Genomic DNA, 19,932 nt, shown 5'->3' with positions numbered 1-19,932 from the left:
AATAACTGAGCATGTGCGCCCTATATAACACGGATATCTAAAGTTTGTTGTGAAATTTGCAATAATGGTAGATATCTCAGATATTCGGAGTTTGGAAACAGGACTGGATTTGGGTTTTCCATCGGGAATGCCTTCTTTAGAGAATGAGTGTGTGTGGTGCCTACAATCGACATTTAGCGGGGTGGCAAGGTAGAGGGAGAAGATGGCCGAATCGGCTGGGTGCCCATCCCGGCGAAGAAATTTGGGGGCATATGCGATGACTGTAAATGGCTCGAGATTCCATTTGCTACTTTGGTTGAATTCTTTTACAATTTATAAAAATTGTTGGTTTTCTTTACGTGAAGGAATTTGAGAAAATTAATTACGTGTCTATTTCATTTACTAACCAAACATATTAAGAATGAAATGTCCAAAATTTTAATTCTAATAAATTTTAATTCAGATTCTAATATATTATTATGTTAAATTTCAAGAATAAAACACACCTTTTATCATTCTTTTCAAGTTGAGAATGGAATTATCTGAAACTTGCATTATCCTTTCTTATATTAGTAAAGAAAATCTTTCCGAGTGCTTTATAGAAAAAAAACTTTGATATACACATTCTTATATATTAAAGTAGTGGTTATTGCTTGTGATAGAAGCATGAGGCCGACCTGCACAGCACAAGTGGCATGTGATATGGAACATGATCAAAATAGTTTTCGATATACATGACAGCGTGACAATGATTTGTTTATTTTCTATTTGCATAAATTTCCATCATTTAAATATTTATAGATCTCCAGAATACAAGACAAGACTACAAGAGGGTCACGACACTTACAAGCAGTTTGCTTGAATATGTTCAAATAACCGTGATATCTTTCAAGATAACCTATTTATAGAAACATGTTTTATATATCACCGGAATTATGCATATACCACTAAAAACATGGTTGGATTCAAAAAGAAAAATGTCTAGTTAGTTGCTTTTCAGCTTATTTTAAGGAGAAAAAGCACTTGTATAGTTTTCCACTACCAGTGTTTAAATATCGGCATGATTGGGTGAGAGATGTGTTATGTGATGTTCTTAAGTGGGCCGGGATCTCTGCCAAAAAGGAGGCTCCAGTAAATTTCCTGACTGACCCCGTAGAGGGGAGGTCCACTTTACGCCCGACGGACATCCTTGTGTTTGGATGGGAAGGGGGGAAACACGCTTGTGTAGATCTAACTGGAGTCTCCCCCCTTGTCGGGCTCAAGGACAAGGGCTTTGTCGTATGGCAAGCGGTGCTCAAGGCAGAGGTGAGCAAAGTGGCAAAACATGAGAAAGTCTGCCTAGAGAATCAACATGTGTTTATCCCGTTTGCGTTTGATACCTTTGGTGGTCTCGCTCCTGACGCTGTGCGACTTTTGAATCGGGTTCAAAAAGTCGTTAATAGTAATTCTTCGTCGCTAAAGGTTTCAAACTTTGTATTTAGTAGAATTGGTTTTTCTATTCATAAGGGGTGGCGGCGCAACTTGTTGCCCGACTACCTGCCATTGCTTTGTAATTGCCCTTTTTTCGTGTGGAATGATATTGTTGTGGTTTTTGTTTAAAAAAAACTTACATTCATTTTTTGGGTTTAAATTATATTAATTTAAACAAATATTTAACAAAACGGACGAAACTAGTTTACTTCAAATATTGGACAACTCCTCATTCCAATCGAAAACAAGAAGAATCTGTCTAGACTTCTCTACAATTTTCGAACATCCAATTTCAAAATTCTGTATATAATATGCCCCGCTCGCGTTGCGAGGCGATGGTCGAATAATTCTCAACCAATTAAAAAAAGACTAATATAATTTTGCTAGGAAAAAAAAAAAACAAAAACGATGATAAGACCGGTCGAATAATTCTCAACCAATTAAAAAAAGACTAATATAATTTTGCTAGGAAAAAAAAAACAAAAACGATGATAAGACCGTAATTTTGGACTGAGGGCAAAACTCTATTTTTTCAAGACTAATGAGTCAGTGTTAGGCAACTCCTTGACACGAAAATAAATTAAATCGAGTAAACCAATTAAAAAAAAAACCTTTATAGTTTTGCCAAAAAAAAAAAAAACTAAAATGATGGGAATAACGTAATTTTTAACTGCGGGCGAAATCATAATTTTAATTCGGGGATAAATCGTAAACTAAATGGACCAATGGGGAAGTGTCAGGAAGCTGCCGGCATGACAGTAATTTTACACTGGGGGCTAAATCGTAATTTAACCAGGAAAACAAACAAAAACGATGGGAAAAATGTAAATTTAAGTTGAGGGCAAAATCGCAACCTGGCTGTGAGAAAAAAAAATAATGGCGAAAGTATCAATTTATACGGGCAAAATGGTAATTTTTAGCCGATGGGAAAATTATAATTTTTAGCCGGGAGTAAAAGCGCAAATTTATTTTTAAGCGTGGGCAAAAACATAACTTTGAACTGATGGCAAAATCGTAAATTTAAGGGAAAAAAACTAATGGCAAAACTGTAAACTGAAACGGGTCAAAATCGTAATTTTTTACCGGGGGCAAAATTGAAATATTTAGCTGGGAGCATAAGCGTAAATTTATTTTTAAACGGGGGCGAAAACATAATTTTTAACTGATGACAAAATCGTAATTTTAAAGGGGGATAAAATCGTAAATTTGTTGGGCCAATAGGGGAGTGCCAGGCACTATTGAAGCTGCCGCTCATCTTGCCCAATAAAATACCTGAACTATTGAATTCTTACGTCATAAACTTAAGCTTGTAGTAGTTGATAATGCTACCTATATTACTTTAACGATTTTCAAAAAATATTGAAAATCCAAAACTTACTTTTAAGTTTACTTTTATTACGGTCGCCTCTAAACTTTGCTTTTTTACACTATAAAATTTTGCCATCGTCATTTTTAACCAACAATGTTATGACAAATGACTCACACATACCGTTTTTTCTTTTATAATTGTTAAAATATGATATTTTAGAAAATTTTGAAATACTGTTACGACATCCATTTATCTACATTTTGATGTAAATTTTATTAAAACCGAGTTGTTGATGATAATGCACAAATTATCAAAGCATAAATGTATAAGCTGTCAACGGTTCTTCAAAATTTTGTTTTTGTACTGTTTTTCCTTTTTTCTTGCCGTTATGGTGTAATTATTTTTATTAATACTTCTACGTGAGTTGCACACTAATATACAAATCATCGAAAACGACTTACAAATTTTAACATCTCGGCCGTCAAGCGCGAATTTCACCCACCTATGAGTAACCAAGGTGCATGCTCTTAACAAGATGACGACAACAATAGCAGCAACAACAACAACAACAACCAAGGGTCCTGACAAGTTGGTCTATTAGTTAGTCATTTGTTTCTCTCCTTGAGGTCCCAAATTCAGCTCTCAATAGTATCACTTTGAAGGACGTTGGTGGTGACAATGAAATTTAGAACTAAACTTCTCTGGAGGTTGCCAGTTCGAAACCGAGATGAACCGGGTTTTACCGCAGTGGGCCTTCGGGCGGGTTTTCCCTGAAACTGGTGGCTTTGTGGCTTGGGTATGCATCCAACTCTGACCGTTGTGGAGAAGGAAATGCATTTGTTCGATTGAGCGCATCTCAGAATGTTTATCCGGTGATTTAGTTGAGCGTTGAAGAAAAACAACCAAGGTGCATATTTGTCATCAAATAACGGTATAACTTAAAATAGTTTCAAGATTCGGTTAATCACATTGGATCATTTGTGGGGTGAAGTATCAAACTACACCTTTTGGTTTTTCCCCAAACACACAAATCAATTTGAAACACAAACCCTAATCAAATCCCCGTAACAAGAATGCCATATAGTGTAACTTGCTTTCACGTAACCGATAAATACCAACCAATAGCTCTCCACCTTTCAAATTCTTCATCCATTCGTTCAAATTTCTCACAACTCATCGCCGGTTAAATTATCCACATCCTCTTGTAGATATGAAGACCACCTCTGATTCCTTACGCTGCAGGACCACCACCACCACAGGGAGAATCTCCGGCAATGCTTCGCCGGCGTGTTTCAGTCGATCGCAATCGTTTAGTCGCGATATCGGACATGCTGCTAGTGAAACTTATTTGATGTCTCGTCTTGCCTTTACTCTCCTCCGATATCTAGGGTACAATTCCGTTACATATCATTTGATTTTGAGAAGCGTTTGTTTGTACAGAGTTTTTCATGTTTCGAGAAATGTTTGTATAATAGATTAATAGTCGTTGCTATTTGACGTATTCTGATCCACACACACACACAAATAAATTCATAATAATAATAATAAATTAATTAAACAGAGCATGAACCTTACTGGTTTCTAGATACTTTTAGTTTGATTGTAGCAATGATGACGCTTCTATTATGTCGTCTAGTTAGTGAAAAGTCAGTTCTGGTGGTTTAGGTGCATATAAGAGTAATTTACCCTACCCAACTATTTTGCTAAATGTGAACAGAATTACTTACTTGAATGCACAAGAGAACTTTCTAACTGGTCAACAAACATGAATTAGGCAAGTGATGGCCAAAGATATGACTCTCTGGTGTGATAATCACAGATCAACACCAAATATGAATCTGCAACTGGATCACAATTTGGGTTAAGATGTTAAAACTTTAGGATAACTTTATTAAAAGCAGTGTAGTTTTGAGATATTTGTTGGGTCTAAAAGCTGCATCACTACATCATCTTATATTTCCATAAATATGGTTTTGACTATAGAATGTGGCCTTCAATAGTTTGTAGTAGGTCATGAATAAACAATTAGGTAATAAGTCTAGTAAATGTACACTTATTTAGGGGGTAGGGGCGCCCATCATTCACCACACACTCATCACTCACAACATCCAATCAAATTCCGCCATGTCATCAAACATTATTCCATCACTAGTGATGGATTTTAGTGGAAATGCCCATCACTCACCACACCCAACAATCTCCCTCACAACCCAACAATTTCCCTCACACATTTCACGCGTGATAGTGGCCACACGTTTAACATATCATGCGTTAAAAGATGGGCGGCAGCGGTGTTCGTTTTCCTTCCACGCGTGATGAATGCCGGACAACGGGGTGCCCGTCCCCCCTTAGTATTAAAATTCTTTTATAATCATATATTTTCTCCCAGGTTAGGCCGCCGGTGGATGCTGAGGCTTCTTGCCCTACTACTTTATGCAATGCTTTTGATGCCCGGCTTCCTCAGAGGTTTGTTTGGTGATCGGCTACTTTTTACATATAACATTTCAATCTTTAATGTTTAATTCAAGTTATCACATTTTGCAAGCTAACTTTCCCCATTACATGTCTTCAGTCGTATATCAATTTTGTGTTTCAAGCCAAGTCCGTAGAAGTATAATTTATGGTGATCAGCCTAGAAATAGGTAAGTTGGCTTGTGATTTTGGGTAGGCACGTTATGTTTGTACATGCATTTAGCCTAAACATATCAGCGAATGCAAATTTGTTCCTTAGGTTGGATCTGTACTTACCGAATAACATAGATAGTCCAAAACCAGTAGTCATCTTTGTGACCGGTGGAGCATGGATCATAGGGTATAAAGCATGGGGTGCCCTTTTAGGCCTTCAATTAGCACAAAGAGATATCATTGTAGCATCCATTGATTACAGGTGACTCGATAAACCCAGCTATCATTTGCCATCAAATCTTCTGAAGACTAGATAATTTAAACCAAGATTTGTTTTGCATGAATCTTGCATGTAGGAACTTTCCTCAGGGTACAATCAGCGATATGGTTGAAGATGTTTCTCAAGGAATATCTTTTGTTTGCAAAAATATATCGGAATACGGTGGTGATCCAAATAGGATTTATCTAATGGGACAGTCAGCTGGTGCACATATTTCTTCTTGTGCACTCTTTCAGCAGGCAATCAAGGAATTTAAAGGGGATAGCATATCATGGAGTATTTCCCAGATTAAAGCGTATTTTGGTTTATCCGGAGTGTAAATATTATCTCTTAAAACTATTTGTTATCTTTTAACTAATCTCATTAACCAAATTAATCAAGATGTACTGGTTTATAAATTATTATTTCGTGCAACTCGACAGGTACCATCTACCCAATCTAATTGAACATTTTGAACGACGAGGTCTCCACCGCTCTATATTTCTAAGGTACTTGATATTATTTAGAGTAAAATGTCATTTTCGTCCCTGAGGTTTGGCATGCGATTTTCATCCAAAGGTTTGTTTTTCCGAATCTGGATCCAAAAGGTTTGAAATCTTGTCATTTTCATCCGTCTCGGTAACTCCATCCGTCTTCTCTGTTAATTCAGGGGTGTTTCCGTCTTTAATGGAGAAAAATGGATGGAGTTAATGAGCCGAATTGCTCTTTAAGTTAACAAAAATAACGGAAATACCCCTGACTTAATGGAGAAAAATGGATGGAGTTAATGAGCCGGATGAAAATGGCAAGATTTCAAACCTTTTGGATCCGCATGCGGAAAAACAAACCTTTGGAAGAAAGTCGCAGAACCAGCCAAACCTCAGGGACGGAAATGGCATTTTACTTGTTATTTATTTTCCTCAAATACTCTACTAGCATACCCTTTGAATTGGTTTGTTTCCGCCATTGCTTTCACACATACTAACATGTTATGACAGTATAATGGAAGGTGAAGAATCTTTGAAACAATTTTCCCCTGAAATGTTTGTTGAGGATCCCAGTGTTAAAAACGCTTTTTCTATCCTGCCCCGTATTATCCTTTTTCATGGTACGGAAGATTTCACAATACCACCACATGCAAGGTTTGACTCCCTCAAAAGTCAATACTCGTATTTCATTTATTACTTTTTAAACTGTTATACATGATCAGTTTTAAATATTTAACAGTATAACTTTTGTGGAGACTCTCAAGAGAATTGGTGTGCCAGCTGATCTAATACTATACAAAGGAAAAACCCATACAGATTTATTTGTTCAAGTAAGTGTACATTTTATGTTTGGAACATAATCTTTTTTTGACAACTTTAACTTAATTTCGGATTTCTGTCGAACCGTACAGGATCCTCTAAGAGGTGGTAAAGACGAGCTATTTGACTATATAGTCGATTACATACATGCTGGTGATGTTGATGCGCTTGCTAAGGTTGCTATGGCGCCTCCAAGAAAACGACTTTGTCCAGAACTCTTGTTGAAGTTAGCTGGCATAGTGAGCCCCTTTTAAGCCAACCCAGTTTGTAGATTTAACACGGAAGCTGCTGCAATCGGGCCCCAGCGAATTTTAGTTCAATCTGCTGAAGTGAAAACGCGCTATTTGATATTATAGTGGATTTGAAGTTTGGAATGCTGTATATACATTGAAATCATTGTTTCGTAAATTAAAATCTTGGGTGCTTTACTTCATTATAAACCGGTTTTATATTATACGCACCTTCAATCAAACTTATCATTCTGCGTTCCTCTAAAAGAAGATTAAAATGATCATGATACAAATTTAATTTCAATGTTGAGTAACAAATTTAACATAGTATAGAGATCTTACATCCAGCCTTTTGTAGACCGGTTGATCTATGATAAGACATTTTTAACTTAAAACAAAAATGCATATAAGTTAGCACCTCATTCTTGACTTATCACTTATGAACATCGCGAACGTGTCTAGTGCTGATGGTTAAAGAACATGGGTGTGAACTTCTAACACAACACAAACCCAACATGAAATTTGTGGGTTTGGGTTTAGTATAAACAGATTCGGGTCAGTTTCGAGTTGGATCTGCAAACCTATCTAGCTAAACGGGTCAGGTTCGGGTCAACCTGATGGATTCGTGGGTTGACCTGTTTAACCCATTTATTTTTTATTTTATTTTTTAAGTCATACATTAAATTGGTTTGCTATTTTTTTGCAAAATCTAAAACTTAAAAGAGAATTTGACATAAACCTATAAATAAATTGTAATTGTTTTTATATATTTTTTTTCTATTTTTTTGTTGTAAAAATGTAAATTTAGAGTTTTAATATGCGAGAAAAAAAACGGGTCAAATAGGCAATGTCCGGGTCAACCTACAAATTTCCGTGTCATGTTCGGGTTCATCCGTCTAACCTAACATTCAGGTTTAGGTTCGTGTCAAATTTCCAGGTTGGTGTTAGGTTGGACCTGCCATCCCACAAACACAACCAGTTTAGCACCCCCAATATAAATAATACAAAAAATTAAAAATTTGGTATGTTAAGTTTTTTTTATCACAAAATTTAATGATTAATCCCTTGGGTATCTAAGATTTCCCCGCCAACCAGCGGCAGTTAAATAACCGTTCCTCTTTTTGAAAATCTTACAATGAAAACCCTAGAAACTTTTCGATCTTCACCCAATCATGTCCCCCATTCTCAAAATTCTTACTCACATTCTTACACTCTACATGATCCCATTAATTTCTTCTGATTCATCTCAACACTGGATTACAGGTAAGTTTCTCTTTGAGTGTGTTTTAATTCGCATGTTTTATGTTGTAAACTTATGATACAATTTCTTTTTAGGTCCACCGCGCATTCCGAAACCCGAAACTAGGCTCTCATACCCTTTGATCACTGATGAAGAAAAGATATATACATGTCTGGAAAAGACTATACTTGTATTTAACAACAATGGTTCAATTATAAATAGAATACCTCTCAATCACACATGCAATCCTGGTATGACACCTGTTCTTGGTGCTTCAAGAAAGGTAGCAAGCACATTATTAAAACTTTAGCATACTGTTTGTTAGTTTACAAAATTACAGTTGTTACTGATGAATGGTTATGGTGGTTGTTGATTCCGCAGATATATATGATCGCGGAAAATAGAGTACTAAAAATCAATACTATGAAGATACGAGCTAATGAATCCGCATGGGAAGTGTTCTTGGGCCCGGAAACAGGTGTCCAAGGGTTGAATAAGATTATCGGGCTTGCGGTCAGCATATCTAGTTCCTATGTTATTGTTGCTATAGAGAGAAGGGGACTGTTTGGTTACAGGTATGATGGGAGACTAAAGTGGAGTATAGGACCGGCTGTTAATCCAACGGGTTACCGTCAAGGTTGTAGAAGGGGTTTCATAGGGTGTTTTTTTATTTCGGTCCCTGTGATTGATCTGTGTGATGCTAATATTTATGTAAGCACCGTTTGATCTTGATCTTCGTTTGTTAGTGAATGTTAGTGTTAAGGTTATGTGGTAGTGTTCATATTTTTTAGTGTTGCAGGTTGCGAATAATCAAGGAGAAGTTTATTCAGTGTCGATTCGCACTCGTCGGTTTAAGTGGATACAGGATTTAAGCTGGTTGGATAGGAATTTCACTATAACCGCTGGAAACAATGGTTTGCTGTATGCCACTGTGCCAGAAAGATCCATTATTGTTGCGCTAGATGTGTTGACAGGATCCGTTAAATGGCAGAAAGTTATTGGGCCGTTAAGCACACAAGACTCTGCACCAGTTGCTGATAATAGGGGTAATTTAAGTTATTAAGCATATTATATATTACAGGGCTGCAAATCAGGGCCGGTTTTGGGCCTGTGCAAGAGGTGCCATCGCACAGGGCCCAAAACATTTAGGGGCCCAAAATCGTTTACAAAATAATATACATTTTATATATAAATTTGCTGTAGAAAGAAATATATAAATTACTCCTTTTGCTCAATGGCTGCAGCAATTAACCTGAAGCGGAGATTCCGGGTTTGAATCCCCCAGTCATTTTTTTCTTTTTTAGTTCTTGTTTTGTTTTTGTTATTCATTTTTAATTCATGTTTTGTTTTTGTTGAAGGGGCTGATTTTTTTCACCTTGTTTTATCAATAGTCACACCAATTTCAATTTTTCAAGCTTATATTTTAATTTTCATTTTGATTTTTCACATCTAAATTTGGGCCTCCACAAATTGGCAAGTTCATTCATTTTTTCTTCTCATTTAATCATTTACGTAACAAACTTTACATGTTTTCTTGTAGGTTTTTTATTTCTCATTTAACCATTTACAATATAAACTTAGAAAAACTCAATATCTAGTTCTATTTTTTTATTTATATGAAAAGATTCGTGTTGCCAAACTAATTTGGATATGTTTACATATATTCAATTCTTTTTGCTACACTACTTTTCTTTTATTTATTTTCTAACAATTATAGTCGTATTGTGGTTTTTGATATATGACTGATGAGTTTATATTATAGGGATGGGCCCAAATTTTTTGTTCCGCACAGGGCCCAAAAGTATTTTATCATTCTCGGGGACGGCCCTGCTGCAAATGAACCGAGCACGAACAAGACCTTGTTCATGTTCGTTTGTTAAGAAAATATATGTGGTCACGAACAGTTTATGAACACTTACCGAACAAGATTTTTTGTCCGTGTTCGTTCGTTGAGGAAATGAACGTTTTTGTGTTTGTTTATGTTCGTTTGATAATTTTAGCAAACAAATGTTCATGAACACAAATGAACATAAACCAATATTCATGAACAAAAATGAAACAAACGAACACAAACAAGCGTTCAATGACATAATATATAATAAAATATTTTATTTGTTGGAATTTTTTAAATATTTACATATAATATAAAAATTAAAAACACATATTTGTGGCCTAGTGGTAGGAGACTTGGGTTTTCCAACGGAGACTCAAGTTCAATTCCCACTTGTGTCATATTGGGATGGATGTTGGGCAATGATGGTGACAAACCCACCGAGGGGGGTTCGATCCTGAGCCGCACCCCGGTTTTTATCTGGCTGTTACTTCAGCGAGGCATCTCGTGTGGCGGCAGTGCGGTTTCCGGGGGAACGCCGTAACCAAGTCTGACCAACCCAGCGCGGGCCCGGTTAAGACAACGTAGTCTGGGCAGATCTTGGCTAGGGCCGCCGTTTAGGCGGTGTGACATTGAGTCACTCAAAAAGAAAGTCACCGTTCAAAAAAAAAGCTCTCGAACATAACCGAACACGTTATCAAACGTCCACGAACATAAATGAACGAACGCGGCCTCTGTTCATGTCATTCATTTAACCAAATGAACGAAATTTCTTGTTCGTGTTCATTTATTTATTAAACAAACAAACACAAACAACTGTTCGCTGAACGTTCAGTTTTCATTTGCAGCTCTAAGCATATATGATATATCCTTCTGTTGGGTGAGGTTTGTTTATTATTAATTTAAATTATATATAAATTTGGTTGACTTGCAGGTTGGATATCTATGGGTTCGTTAGACGGATTTCTGTACTCGATTTCACCATCTGGGGTTGTAAGGAAGTTCTTCCACAGAAAGAATCTAGATACTGTGGTTCAACAGGCGGTTCTTGATTGTTCTGGCTATGCAGTTTATATGTCTCAGACAAAATTCGATAGAAAGATTAGCCGTGCTAATGACGAAAACACTTATGTTTCAGCAATGACACCGTTAAAGACTGTTGTCACATTGCTGGTTCCTTCAACAGGATCGGTTATTTGGTTTGAAAGCTATCCTAGTGGTCTGGTTTTCTCAAAGTCATCAAACGCTTGACTTGTATTACAAACGTAAAACCGACAATGATATTATTTGACCTTTTATTATTCATAGGTTCGGTGGTATCAAGCTTGTTTCCCGATAGTGATTTAAGGCGTTTTGTTGTGGACGAAAGAATGCTTCTTGCTTTTCTTTCTATTTCCAGTAAGTTTTTATTGTTCTTGAGAGATTATCATGTTGAATTAGTATATGATTGAGCTTACAACTTCATTTTTTTTCATTCTGATGCAGATACTGGAAATCGGCTTTCATGCTTTAGCACACGTAACAAACCTCATAGATAATTATTATTTATTATAATTCGGTCAGTTAATCTGAATGTTGTTTTAATTCGACAGGTCAGAAACTTGCATCAAGCTGTTCATTGATGGACATCAAGAAAGTTAGCATCTACACAGGTAAACTTACCACTCAAGTTCGTTTTTTACATCCCGTTATATTAATCGACACTCGTACTTCGTTTTTCACAGGTAATGAGAAAGCAATCAAATTATTTCTCTTCTATGAAACAATTCTGTTGATATTACTAGCAGCACTAGTACAATTTTGCTGTGTATTTTGGAGAAAAAAGAAGCTTCGAAATCAAAATCTTAGAAACTTTCTCGAAAAGAGAGTAAGCAACCATTTCTTTTTCTTTCCATTAATTAGTGTTTGAATGTAAATTCTATACGACAAAAATAGAAGCACAACATCGTTAATAAACCACTGTATGTTGTTGTTTTGCAGAGTTCGCTTCGGCTGCAGAAGAAGGTATGTGATAGAACAATCACTGAGCTCGAGAAAAAAACAGCAGAGGGATCATCAACCAATGAAATGCTAGAAAAACTCGGGGATTTGGTTAAAGAACGCGAAGTTATAACGAGAAAGCTCTCAACCACATACAGTTTGGGAAGAGATGCAACAAGTCCAAAGTCACTGTCACTAATACCGCTCTCCGATGATAAGAAAACAAAGAGTTTTTCTCCCAAAAGTGGGCAGAAAGAGAGTGCAACTATCTTCCATACAATTAGTGACGCTTCTTCAGAGGACTATAGCAGCATTGACGAAAAGACGGAGTCAAAGGGGAAGGCTTTAATGGAACCAGAAAGCGCTAGTGATGGTGATGATGACGGTGAACATGAGGCAATTGTTGAAGCACAAGGAGTGAAGATTGATGATGAGGGAGATGATCTGCAAACTGGTGGCACTAGTATGCGAAAGAGATCGATTTCTTTAACCAGGAATGTCGGTAGTAGCACGTAAATGCTTACTGCAGAACTTTTTAGGTTGTGTTTCTTGAATTGTAATGATGGTTTGTTTAGTAGTTTAAACAGCATGACTTCTTGCCTGTAAAGTGTCTTTTAAGGGTATGATTGATTTAACACTTTTGCTGAATCTCATCACCCTCTCCTCCGAATAGTTTTAGTGTCCATGCTATCTAGTGGACAACGATCTTCGAAATATTGCAATGGGTGACCTCTGTGTACCAATTACTATCAATGCGTTAAGACGTGAATTCTGCATTTGGGAATCACTTAATCTCAACCATTAGATTACTTGATCAATAACTAAAACTCTCTCCTACACTTTATAGAAATTAACTCTCTTTTACATGATCTTTTGCCTATATCAATGTGATCACAAGTTGTTAGAAGAACCATTGGATTTCAGTTATGCTATAAACTCAATTGCGAGTAAATTCTACATTTTTAATGTTTAAAACTAGGTTTATTGTCTACTAGACTCTACTTTAAGGATATTTCCAAAATATTGGAGTTCGACTTAATTCGAGCTTTGTCTTCATCGTTAGGCTTATGTAGTGATGCCATCCTTGGCTATGTCTTGACGCATGTTTGTAACCCATTGAAAATGTAGGACATGGAATCCTTGTTCGAAAGATTTGGTCTCTTGAGTGTTTAGGCCGTGAAGTCTTTTCTATACTCTTGCATCCTCTCGTGAGTGTGCGTAGACGGCTCTTTACCTTGTACTTGGCAATAACCGAATAAAATTTCCTCTTGAGCATTAAACAACCTCATCATGTGTTTTGTTGATGCACTTCCTCCGGTGTCTGCACATCATGTCCACCACAATGTCATAGTATCATTCAAGTACATCATGGTCGTCTTAATCTTGGTTGTGTCATTTATAATTCGTATCCCCTCCAAGTACATCATCTCCCGTACGAAGTCCTTGGCCACCCTTGCTTCTCTTGTTCCAAAGACTTTCGAGTTTCGACCTCTGTCATTGTAGTGGAAGCGCCGATTCATCAACCATTTGCACACACCAACATCAAGCTCTGGGCCTGTAATGCTTTCGCGTATGGGAGATGAAGCAGTACCTAGAGTAAAAAAGACTTGAAAGTTTTGCATTATTTTTCTTTACTGCCATTAAGTTCAGTTTCATGTGCTGACACATCCAACTATAATGGGGAAATTCCTAACTTGAGCTACCTCCATTAAACACACGATACGATTTCATGTTCTTTTCGGAAACTATCTACAATATGACAATAATGCCTTCAACAGATTTCTGGGTTGTATGTACTAGAAATATTCATTATTCTTCTTCATGCTATTTTAAACGTCGAAAAATGAAAATAAAATTGACCAAAAATATTTTGGTTTTAATCACTTGATTCAACTGGAGCTATATTACTTTTTGTATATGCACATTGCATTGTCCAATTAAATGTTTATGAAGTTGAAAGCCATATATGAAAACTAAGAAAACAGATGTGTCTAATTGGTGCAGATTCCTGTCAAATCAAAATATCCGCTAGCGTCAACTTCATCTTGATGTTCCCCAACTGAACTAGTATTTCTTGCTTAGAAGGATCTACTTTCAGTACGGTTGCTTTCTTGTTAAATTTAGAAACATGCACCGTATCACCTGACTTGACAATTTTTCCTGCAAGTTGGATTTGTCATACATTAGTTATTAGGTAAGTAGTCTATAAGATTGTGATTGACAAGTACCTGATGGCTGCTGCTTGTCATTCAACATTACTGCTGCTGTATCTTTTTCTGTACGTGTAGTAGACTGACCGCTCGTAAAGGATGCCAGCATACGCTCATTTTCATTTTCTGGCTTAGAAGCAGCTGCTAAATTTGAGGTTGGGGATGCACGACGCTGCCTCACTCTCTTGTGAAGTATTGAACGCGCTACTTTTCCGGCTTCTGATATTTCTTGGATTTTTCTGTATTTAAGACTGCTGCCATGTTCCCTTATCCTACCCTCGCTAATAACTAGTTTTCTGTAAAGTTCCCTACCAAGTCTGACACATGTAGTAGCATTCATTAGCAGGTATACTCTAATAACCAACCCGCCATTGATTTCTATTCCTCACCTTAGATGATTGCGCGCTTCATGAATATGCTCATCAACTTTCTGCTTCAAATTCTCCATATCTTCTATAACCTACATGTCAATAAGAATCAAGAAATTATACAGTCACCCGAAATAATATCTGCAACAGCATAAACATTCACATAATGCTTGGTACTCAAGTTGCAATGGACGGTCACCTGATTAATCTCTGCACTAGCCGTTCCATGAAGGTCACGAGCATTTTCTACAACCACATTAGGGAGTCCTAGCCTTTCAGCTATGTTTATTGCATTAGACCGCCCTGCATTGCATGCATCGATATATTAACTAACTAGCTACTACTGCTGCAAATATTCACAGGTAGAAATGAAAAGCTAACAATAGACAGAACCTGGAATTCCCCAAAGAACTCTGTATGTGGGTTTCAGGTTGGCTTCATCAAACTCCATGCATGCATTGTCAAACGCATCGTTGCTGTACTTGAGGGTTTTAAGTTCACCATGATGGGTGGTAGCCATTGTGAGCAATGCTCCAGATTCAGCAAAGCATTCCAGGAGTGACATTCCCAAAGCGGCTCCTTCTAGAGGATTTGTACCAGCACCAACCTAAATTAAAATATAAAATCCTCAAGTAATTATGCTCTACTATACTTGTTGTCAAACAGACTAGATGTGAGCATAATTAAGATGATCAAGAATTCAGCTGATAAGAGATTATACCTCATCTAAGAGCACTAATGACCGACTTGATGAACTTGAGAGTATGTCCTGAAATATATGCATACAAGAAACAACTTTTCGATTTAGTCAGCTATATATACTGGAAGCAAACAACCACCACTTCACAACAAGTAGCAAGTAAATGAGCATTCTGGAACATAACTTACACTAGTTTGTTTCAAATGGCCGGAAAAGGTAGACAAAGACTGAGACAGGGATTGTTCATCACCGATATCCGCAAACACATAATCAAACCATGGCATCCTCACAGGTTCAGATGACAGCACAAAAAGTCCTGATTTTGCCATCATAGCAGCCAACCCTACTGTCTTTAATAAAATGGTCTTTCCCCCAGTGTTTGGGCCAGTTATGACCAGAACTCTTGTTTTCTGCGCAACACATATATCTACAGGAACAGGGGACGATTGTTTTAATGTTGCAACCTGAAAACTCACAACATTGAATGAACGTTCTGAACAGAAAGATCAAAAGCTGTAATCTATTCATCATCTCAAAGTCTCAAACGGTTACCTGGCTTTCTAAAGAGGAGAGCCTTGCATATGTTTCTTCCTCTCTCTGAGTGGCAATCCCTACCTGCTGCCTTCTCCTTCTAATTTCCTACTCAAATATTTGAGTAGTTTCACGTTATTGCTAAGCATATAGATTTTAGCCATATTTAGTTATGCCACTTACAGCAGTAGCTTCACTGACATCCTTCATAGCATTGTGCAATTTTTGTCGGTGTTGTTGAAGTAACAAAGGATGATAAGCTTTTGGCAGAAACAATTTCCATTTCGCTTGTTCCTCAGAGGATAAAATTAGATCCGGATAAGTGCCACCAAATGAAATACTATATGTCGCCCGAGCATTGATCTGCATTTGTTCAGTTGTGGTACCCAATTACACAAAGTCTAACTACAGAACTTGCGAGGGTCAGAGATAGATGCTAACCACATCTAATTGGATTATCGCATTGAACAGATTTTCAATGTCCTCAATATCTGTTTGCATCTGCACAGGAATAAAATAAATATGAAAACACAGCAAGAGAAGAAAATGATAACGGATATTGATTGAGTTACCTTGTGTGTTATTTGCAAAAGCACATCAGCCTCAGCCTTGGTTACCGAAGCTCTTGCCTGTTGCAACTCATCATTCAATGGAACAGCAGAAAGTGGTTCCACAAGGCTTCCTGTGCCTGAACCACTACAACACACTATTTTATCTCTCAAGAGTGGGCTAATTTATGTTGAACTTGACATGTGCAACCATTAGGCTAGCATGCGATTCACCTTGATAACAATAGACCGTCAAAGCTTTTTTTTATGTCAGTTCCGGATTTTATACACCATCTTCCATCAGTGTTGCTTACTTCCTAGAAGAGTAAGAAATAAAGATGTGGGTAGAACCATTCAACCACAAGAATGAAACACAGATATGTTACCTACCACAGATGATGTTTCTTTCATCTCCTTACTGATTAGACTTTCCATCAACTGGTATAACTGGATAAGAAGGATAAGTGAATCAGATTCCTCATTTACATAATATAGTAATGTTCTTGGAGGTATTTATTGGACCATGCACATACTCCACCACCATGCTTTCTATGCTTTAGATTGGGCTAATGTATGATACGTGTTGAACTTGATTCATCATCAAAAAGTAAATATTAGGATGGAGAAAAATAAATGGAACCTTTCTTTCAAGCAACCGCACTTGTTCACGAGATCGTTTCAAGGCAGGACTCTGCAAAATCGGGGAGTGAGGGGGGTTAGTTAAGGCAAGAATATACATTGGCACTTGTTCAGACTATTTTTGTAAAAACAGAATGGAAGCTTATACTGATGGCTCCTATATATACACAGTAGAGAAATAACAACCTAGTAAACAAATTAAGAGAGACGAAAGTGGCATACCGCAGAATCTTTTACAGAGCCATCTTCGTCTACAAGTTTTTGTATGAACTTTATGAGTGGGTGACTAACAGGCATATCCATGATCTGTAAGTAACAAGCAAGCATGTTAAATTTGAGAGAAACGAAAGGGGTTGTAAATTGTTATTAAATACAAAAGTAGTAGTACCATTTCAGCAACAGGCATGAAACGCTGTAGCCAGTCTGAGTCTTCCTTTATTGCCTCTTTAAGAGTAACCTGCAATGAGTCAGCCAAGTGTAGCATGGCTGCAAGGGCTATTGCTTCGACTCCATCAAGAGGAAAGCCCCTGTGAGCATGCTGTATTGCAGACTTGACCAACGCGAGATCGATGGAGGTGAAATCCATGACACAGCCACCGTGTTTGTGCATTTCAACGGCAGCGTTAGTCTCTTCCAACAGCCTCAAACTCTGTTGGTATGACTGATCCAAACGCCATAACTCTGCCTTGGTGGCTTGGCGGCCGAAGGAGGTGCCGGAAAATGAAGCGACGGAATCGCAGAGCGAGTCCCACTGGAGCACCTTGAGCGTAGTTTCAACATTAGGGCTTTTTTGGAAAGCCCTCGCCCTCCATTTGAATCGCGTTGTAATCATACTACAGCTACATAATAATGATAATGATGAAATCATTCTCTTATCTTCTCTTCTCTACCTCCAATCCCCAATATCCACTCCCAACTGTTACAACTTCTGTTTCATTTAATTAAGAGAAAAATGCCCGGATAGTCCTGTGGTTTCGCCTTTTTTCACCTATAGTCCCCAACTTTCTAAAATTACCTGAATAGTCCCCAAGTTTTCAATTTTTGTTCCCGGATAGTCCCTGAAACGGATGGGGGTTAGTTTTTGGTGTTAAGTAGGTGTGAAATTACAAAAATACCCTTATCATAAAACAAAATATATACACCCACATATTATCCCTTTCTCTTCATCCCTGTTCTCTCTCTTGTACCACCACCACCGTCACCTCCACCTCCACCGCCGCCATCATCACTGACCACTACAACCATCGTCACAACCACCACTTACTACTCTCATCAAACCACTAACGACGTCGTTTGCAGTCCTAACTCCACTCCCCACTGCCCTACTAGTACTCGGTTCATCTTTTACAACACGATTGCCGCTGCTGTTCGGCTTTGAACGCACAACCGCATCCTGTGTGTTTGCAGTAGTAGTGTTACGGCTTACAACCTTAGGAGGTTCCGATCGTTTGAAGCTTGGAGTGTCGAATATGATGTTGATTGCAGCAGTTGCGTCATTGTTCGCCATGTGAAGAGCTCTGACTACATCCATTTTTTAGTAATCTGGACCTACGATCGATTGAACTGTTGCGATCAGTTCATCGGTGATTTTGTTCCCCATTTACAGTGCGTTGATTAGAAATAGGAAAATTTTCTAAACCCTAACCCTAACTGAAATGAAATTAATAAATAGGCGCTAATGGATTATGAGTTCTCGTGAAGCGATTGAGAATCTGATTATGAAATTAATAAATAGGCGCTAATGGATTATGAGTTCTCGTGAAGTGAATGAAAATGGCTCTTTATCTTCTGTTTATATTTAAGAAACAGAGTGGTTCGTTACTCCGTGCCGGCCTTCATTGATTTAAGAAACAAAGTGTTTGTTTATATTTATTTGATGGTCTGTGGATGGTGGCGGATTAAGTGGTGGTTGATTGGCTGAAGAGGCAATGATTGGAGGCGGTAGGCGGCAGCGGCGGTGGTGTTGGTGGTGGTGGTTCTCCGGTGGAGGGTAGTGGTGGGTGCTGGTGGGTATACTGAACGAGAGAGAGAAAGAAGGGATATGTTTATAATAAACCATGTGGTCCCCACCTGAATTAACATATTAATTGTTTTGTTTTTACATTAAGGGTAAATTGGTCATTTCACACCCACTTAACAGGGAAAACAAACTGAAGTTAGACCCAGGGACTATCCGGGAACAAAAATTGAAAACTTGAGGACTATTCAGGTAATTTTAGAAAGTTGGGGACTATAGGTGAAAAAAGGCGAAACCACAGGGACCATCCGGGCATTTTACTCTTTAATTAATATATTGCATGAATGGATAATATTGATTGTAATTTCTTGCTGCTTATTATTTTTGCAAGAACAATAAAAGGCAATGAAAAAATCATAAAAACTTGGTTAAAAACAATTTAAATTTATTTTTTTTTCATCTTTATTATTATTATTTTTAACACCAAGTCGAGAGGGTAAAAAATTTGAGGGAACAAATGTAGACCTGGCAAACGGGTCGGGATAGGTCATAGGTAAAAACGGGTTCGGGTTTAAACGGATCCGGATCAGAACGGGTTTTGGGTCGGTCGGTTTGGTTAAAAATGCTTAACAAAAAAAATATAGATGGTGATGGGTGATTGAGAGGATGACGGTGGCTGGTATGCAAGATGCTAGTAATGGTTGGTATGTGTGATGGCGGGTCAACGATGGTGTGGTTGTTTCTCATAA

At 37.6% G+C, this 19,932-nt stretch overlaps 3 protein-coding genes across 4 annotated transcripts; 2 read left to right on the top strand and 1 right to left on the bottom strand.

The window, feature by feature from the left end:
* The first annotated feature begins 3,709 nt into the window (after positions 1–3,709).
* LOC110904259 (probable isoprenylcysteine alpha-carbonyl methylesterase ICMEL2) lies at positions 3,710–7,421 on the top strand. Its single transcript, XM_022150095.2, has 9 exons — positions 3,710–4,147; positions 5,148–5,224; positions 5,331–5,400; positions 5,490–5,645; positions 5,740–5,979; positions 6,086–6,151; positions 6,641–6,784; positions 6,870–6,960; positions 7,042–7,421. Exons 1-9 carry the CDS (start codon positions 3,969–3,971, stop codon positions 7,201–7,203), a joined length of 1,185 nt encoding a protein of 394 aa, XP_022005787.1. The 5' UTR covers positions 3,710–3,968; the 3' UTR covers positions 7,204–7,421.
* Positions 7,422–8,273: 852 nt separating this feature from the next.
* LOC110904257 (protein GAMETE EXPRESSED 3) lies at positions 8,274–13,006 on the top strand. Of its 2 annotated transcripts, XM_022150093.2 has the most exons (10): positions 8,274–8,442; positions 8,515–8,702; positions 8,801–9,130; positions 9,219–9,465; positions 11,185–11,469; positions 11,559–11,648; positions 11,736–11,768; positions 11,843–11,902; positions 11,975–12,117; positions 12,231–13,006. In XM_022150093.2, the coding sequence occupies exons 1-10, from the start codon at positions 8,352–8,354 to the stop codon at positions 12,744–12,746; spliced, it is 1,983 nt and encodes a 660-aa protein (XP_022005785.1). In that variant the 5' UTR covers positions 8,274–8,351; the 3' UTR covers positions 12,747–13,006. The 2 variants fall into 2 exon arrangements, with proteins under 2 accessions (XP_022005785.1, XP_022005786.1); XM_022150094.1 differs by lacking the exon at positions 8,274–8,442 and having other exon boundaries at positions 8,583–8,670.
* Positions 13,007–14,098: 1,092 nt separating this feature from the next.
* Positions 14,099–18,161, bottom strand: LOC110904256 (endonuclease MutS2). Its single transcript, XM_022150092.2, has 16 exons — positions 17,615–18,161; positions 17,449–17,532; positions 17,228–17,278; positions 16,978–17,034; positions 16,822–16,904; positions 16,612–16,735; positions 16,481–16,540; positions 16,223–16,402; positions 16,061–16,147; positions 15,697–15,972; positions 15,530–15,577; positions 15,202–15,415; positions 15,008–15,111; positions 14,830–14,900; positions 14,459–14,757; positions 14,099–14,390 (listed from the first exon to the last, which is right to left on the bottom strand). Exons 1-16 carry the CDS (start codon positions 18,092–18,094, stop codon positions 14,242–14,244), a joined length of 2,367 nt encoding a protein of 788 aa, XP_022005784.1. The 5' UTR covers positions 18,095–18,161; the 3' UTR covers positions 14,099–14,241.
* Between the last annotated feature and the right edge of the window lie 1,771 nt (positions 18,162–19,932).

This window comes from Helianthus annuus, chromosome 14 (genome assembly GCF_002127325.2).
Source record: "Helianthus annuus cultivar XRQ/B chromosome 14, HanXRQr2.0-SUNRISE, whole genome shotgun sequence".
NCBI classification, from domain to species: Eukaryota; Viridiplantae; Streptophyta; class Magnoliopsida; order Asterales; family Asteraceae; genus Helianthus; species Helianthus annuus.
This window is presented reverse-complemented; position numbering and strand designations above follow the sequence as displayed.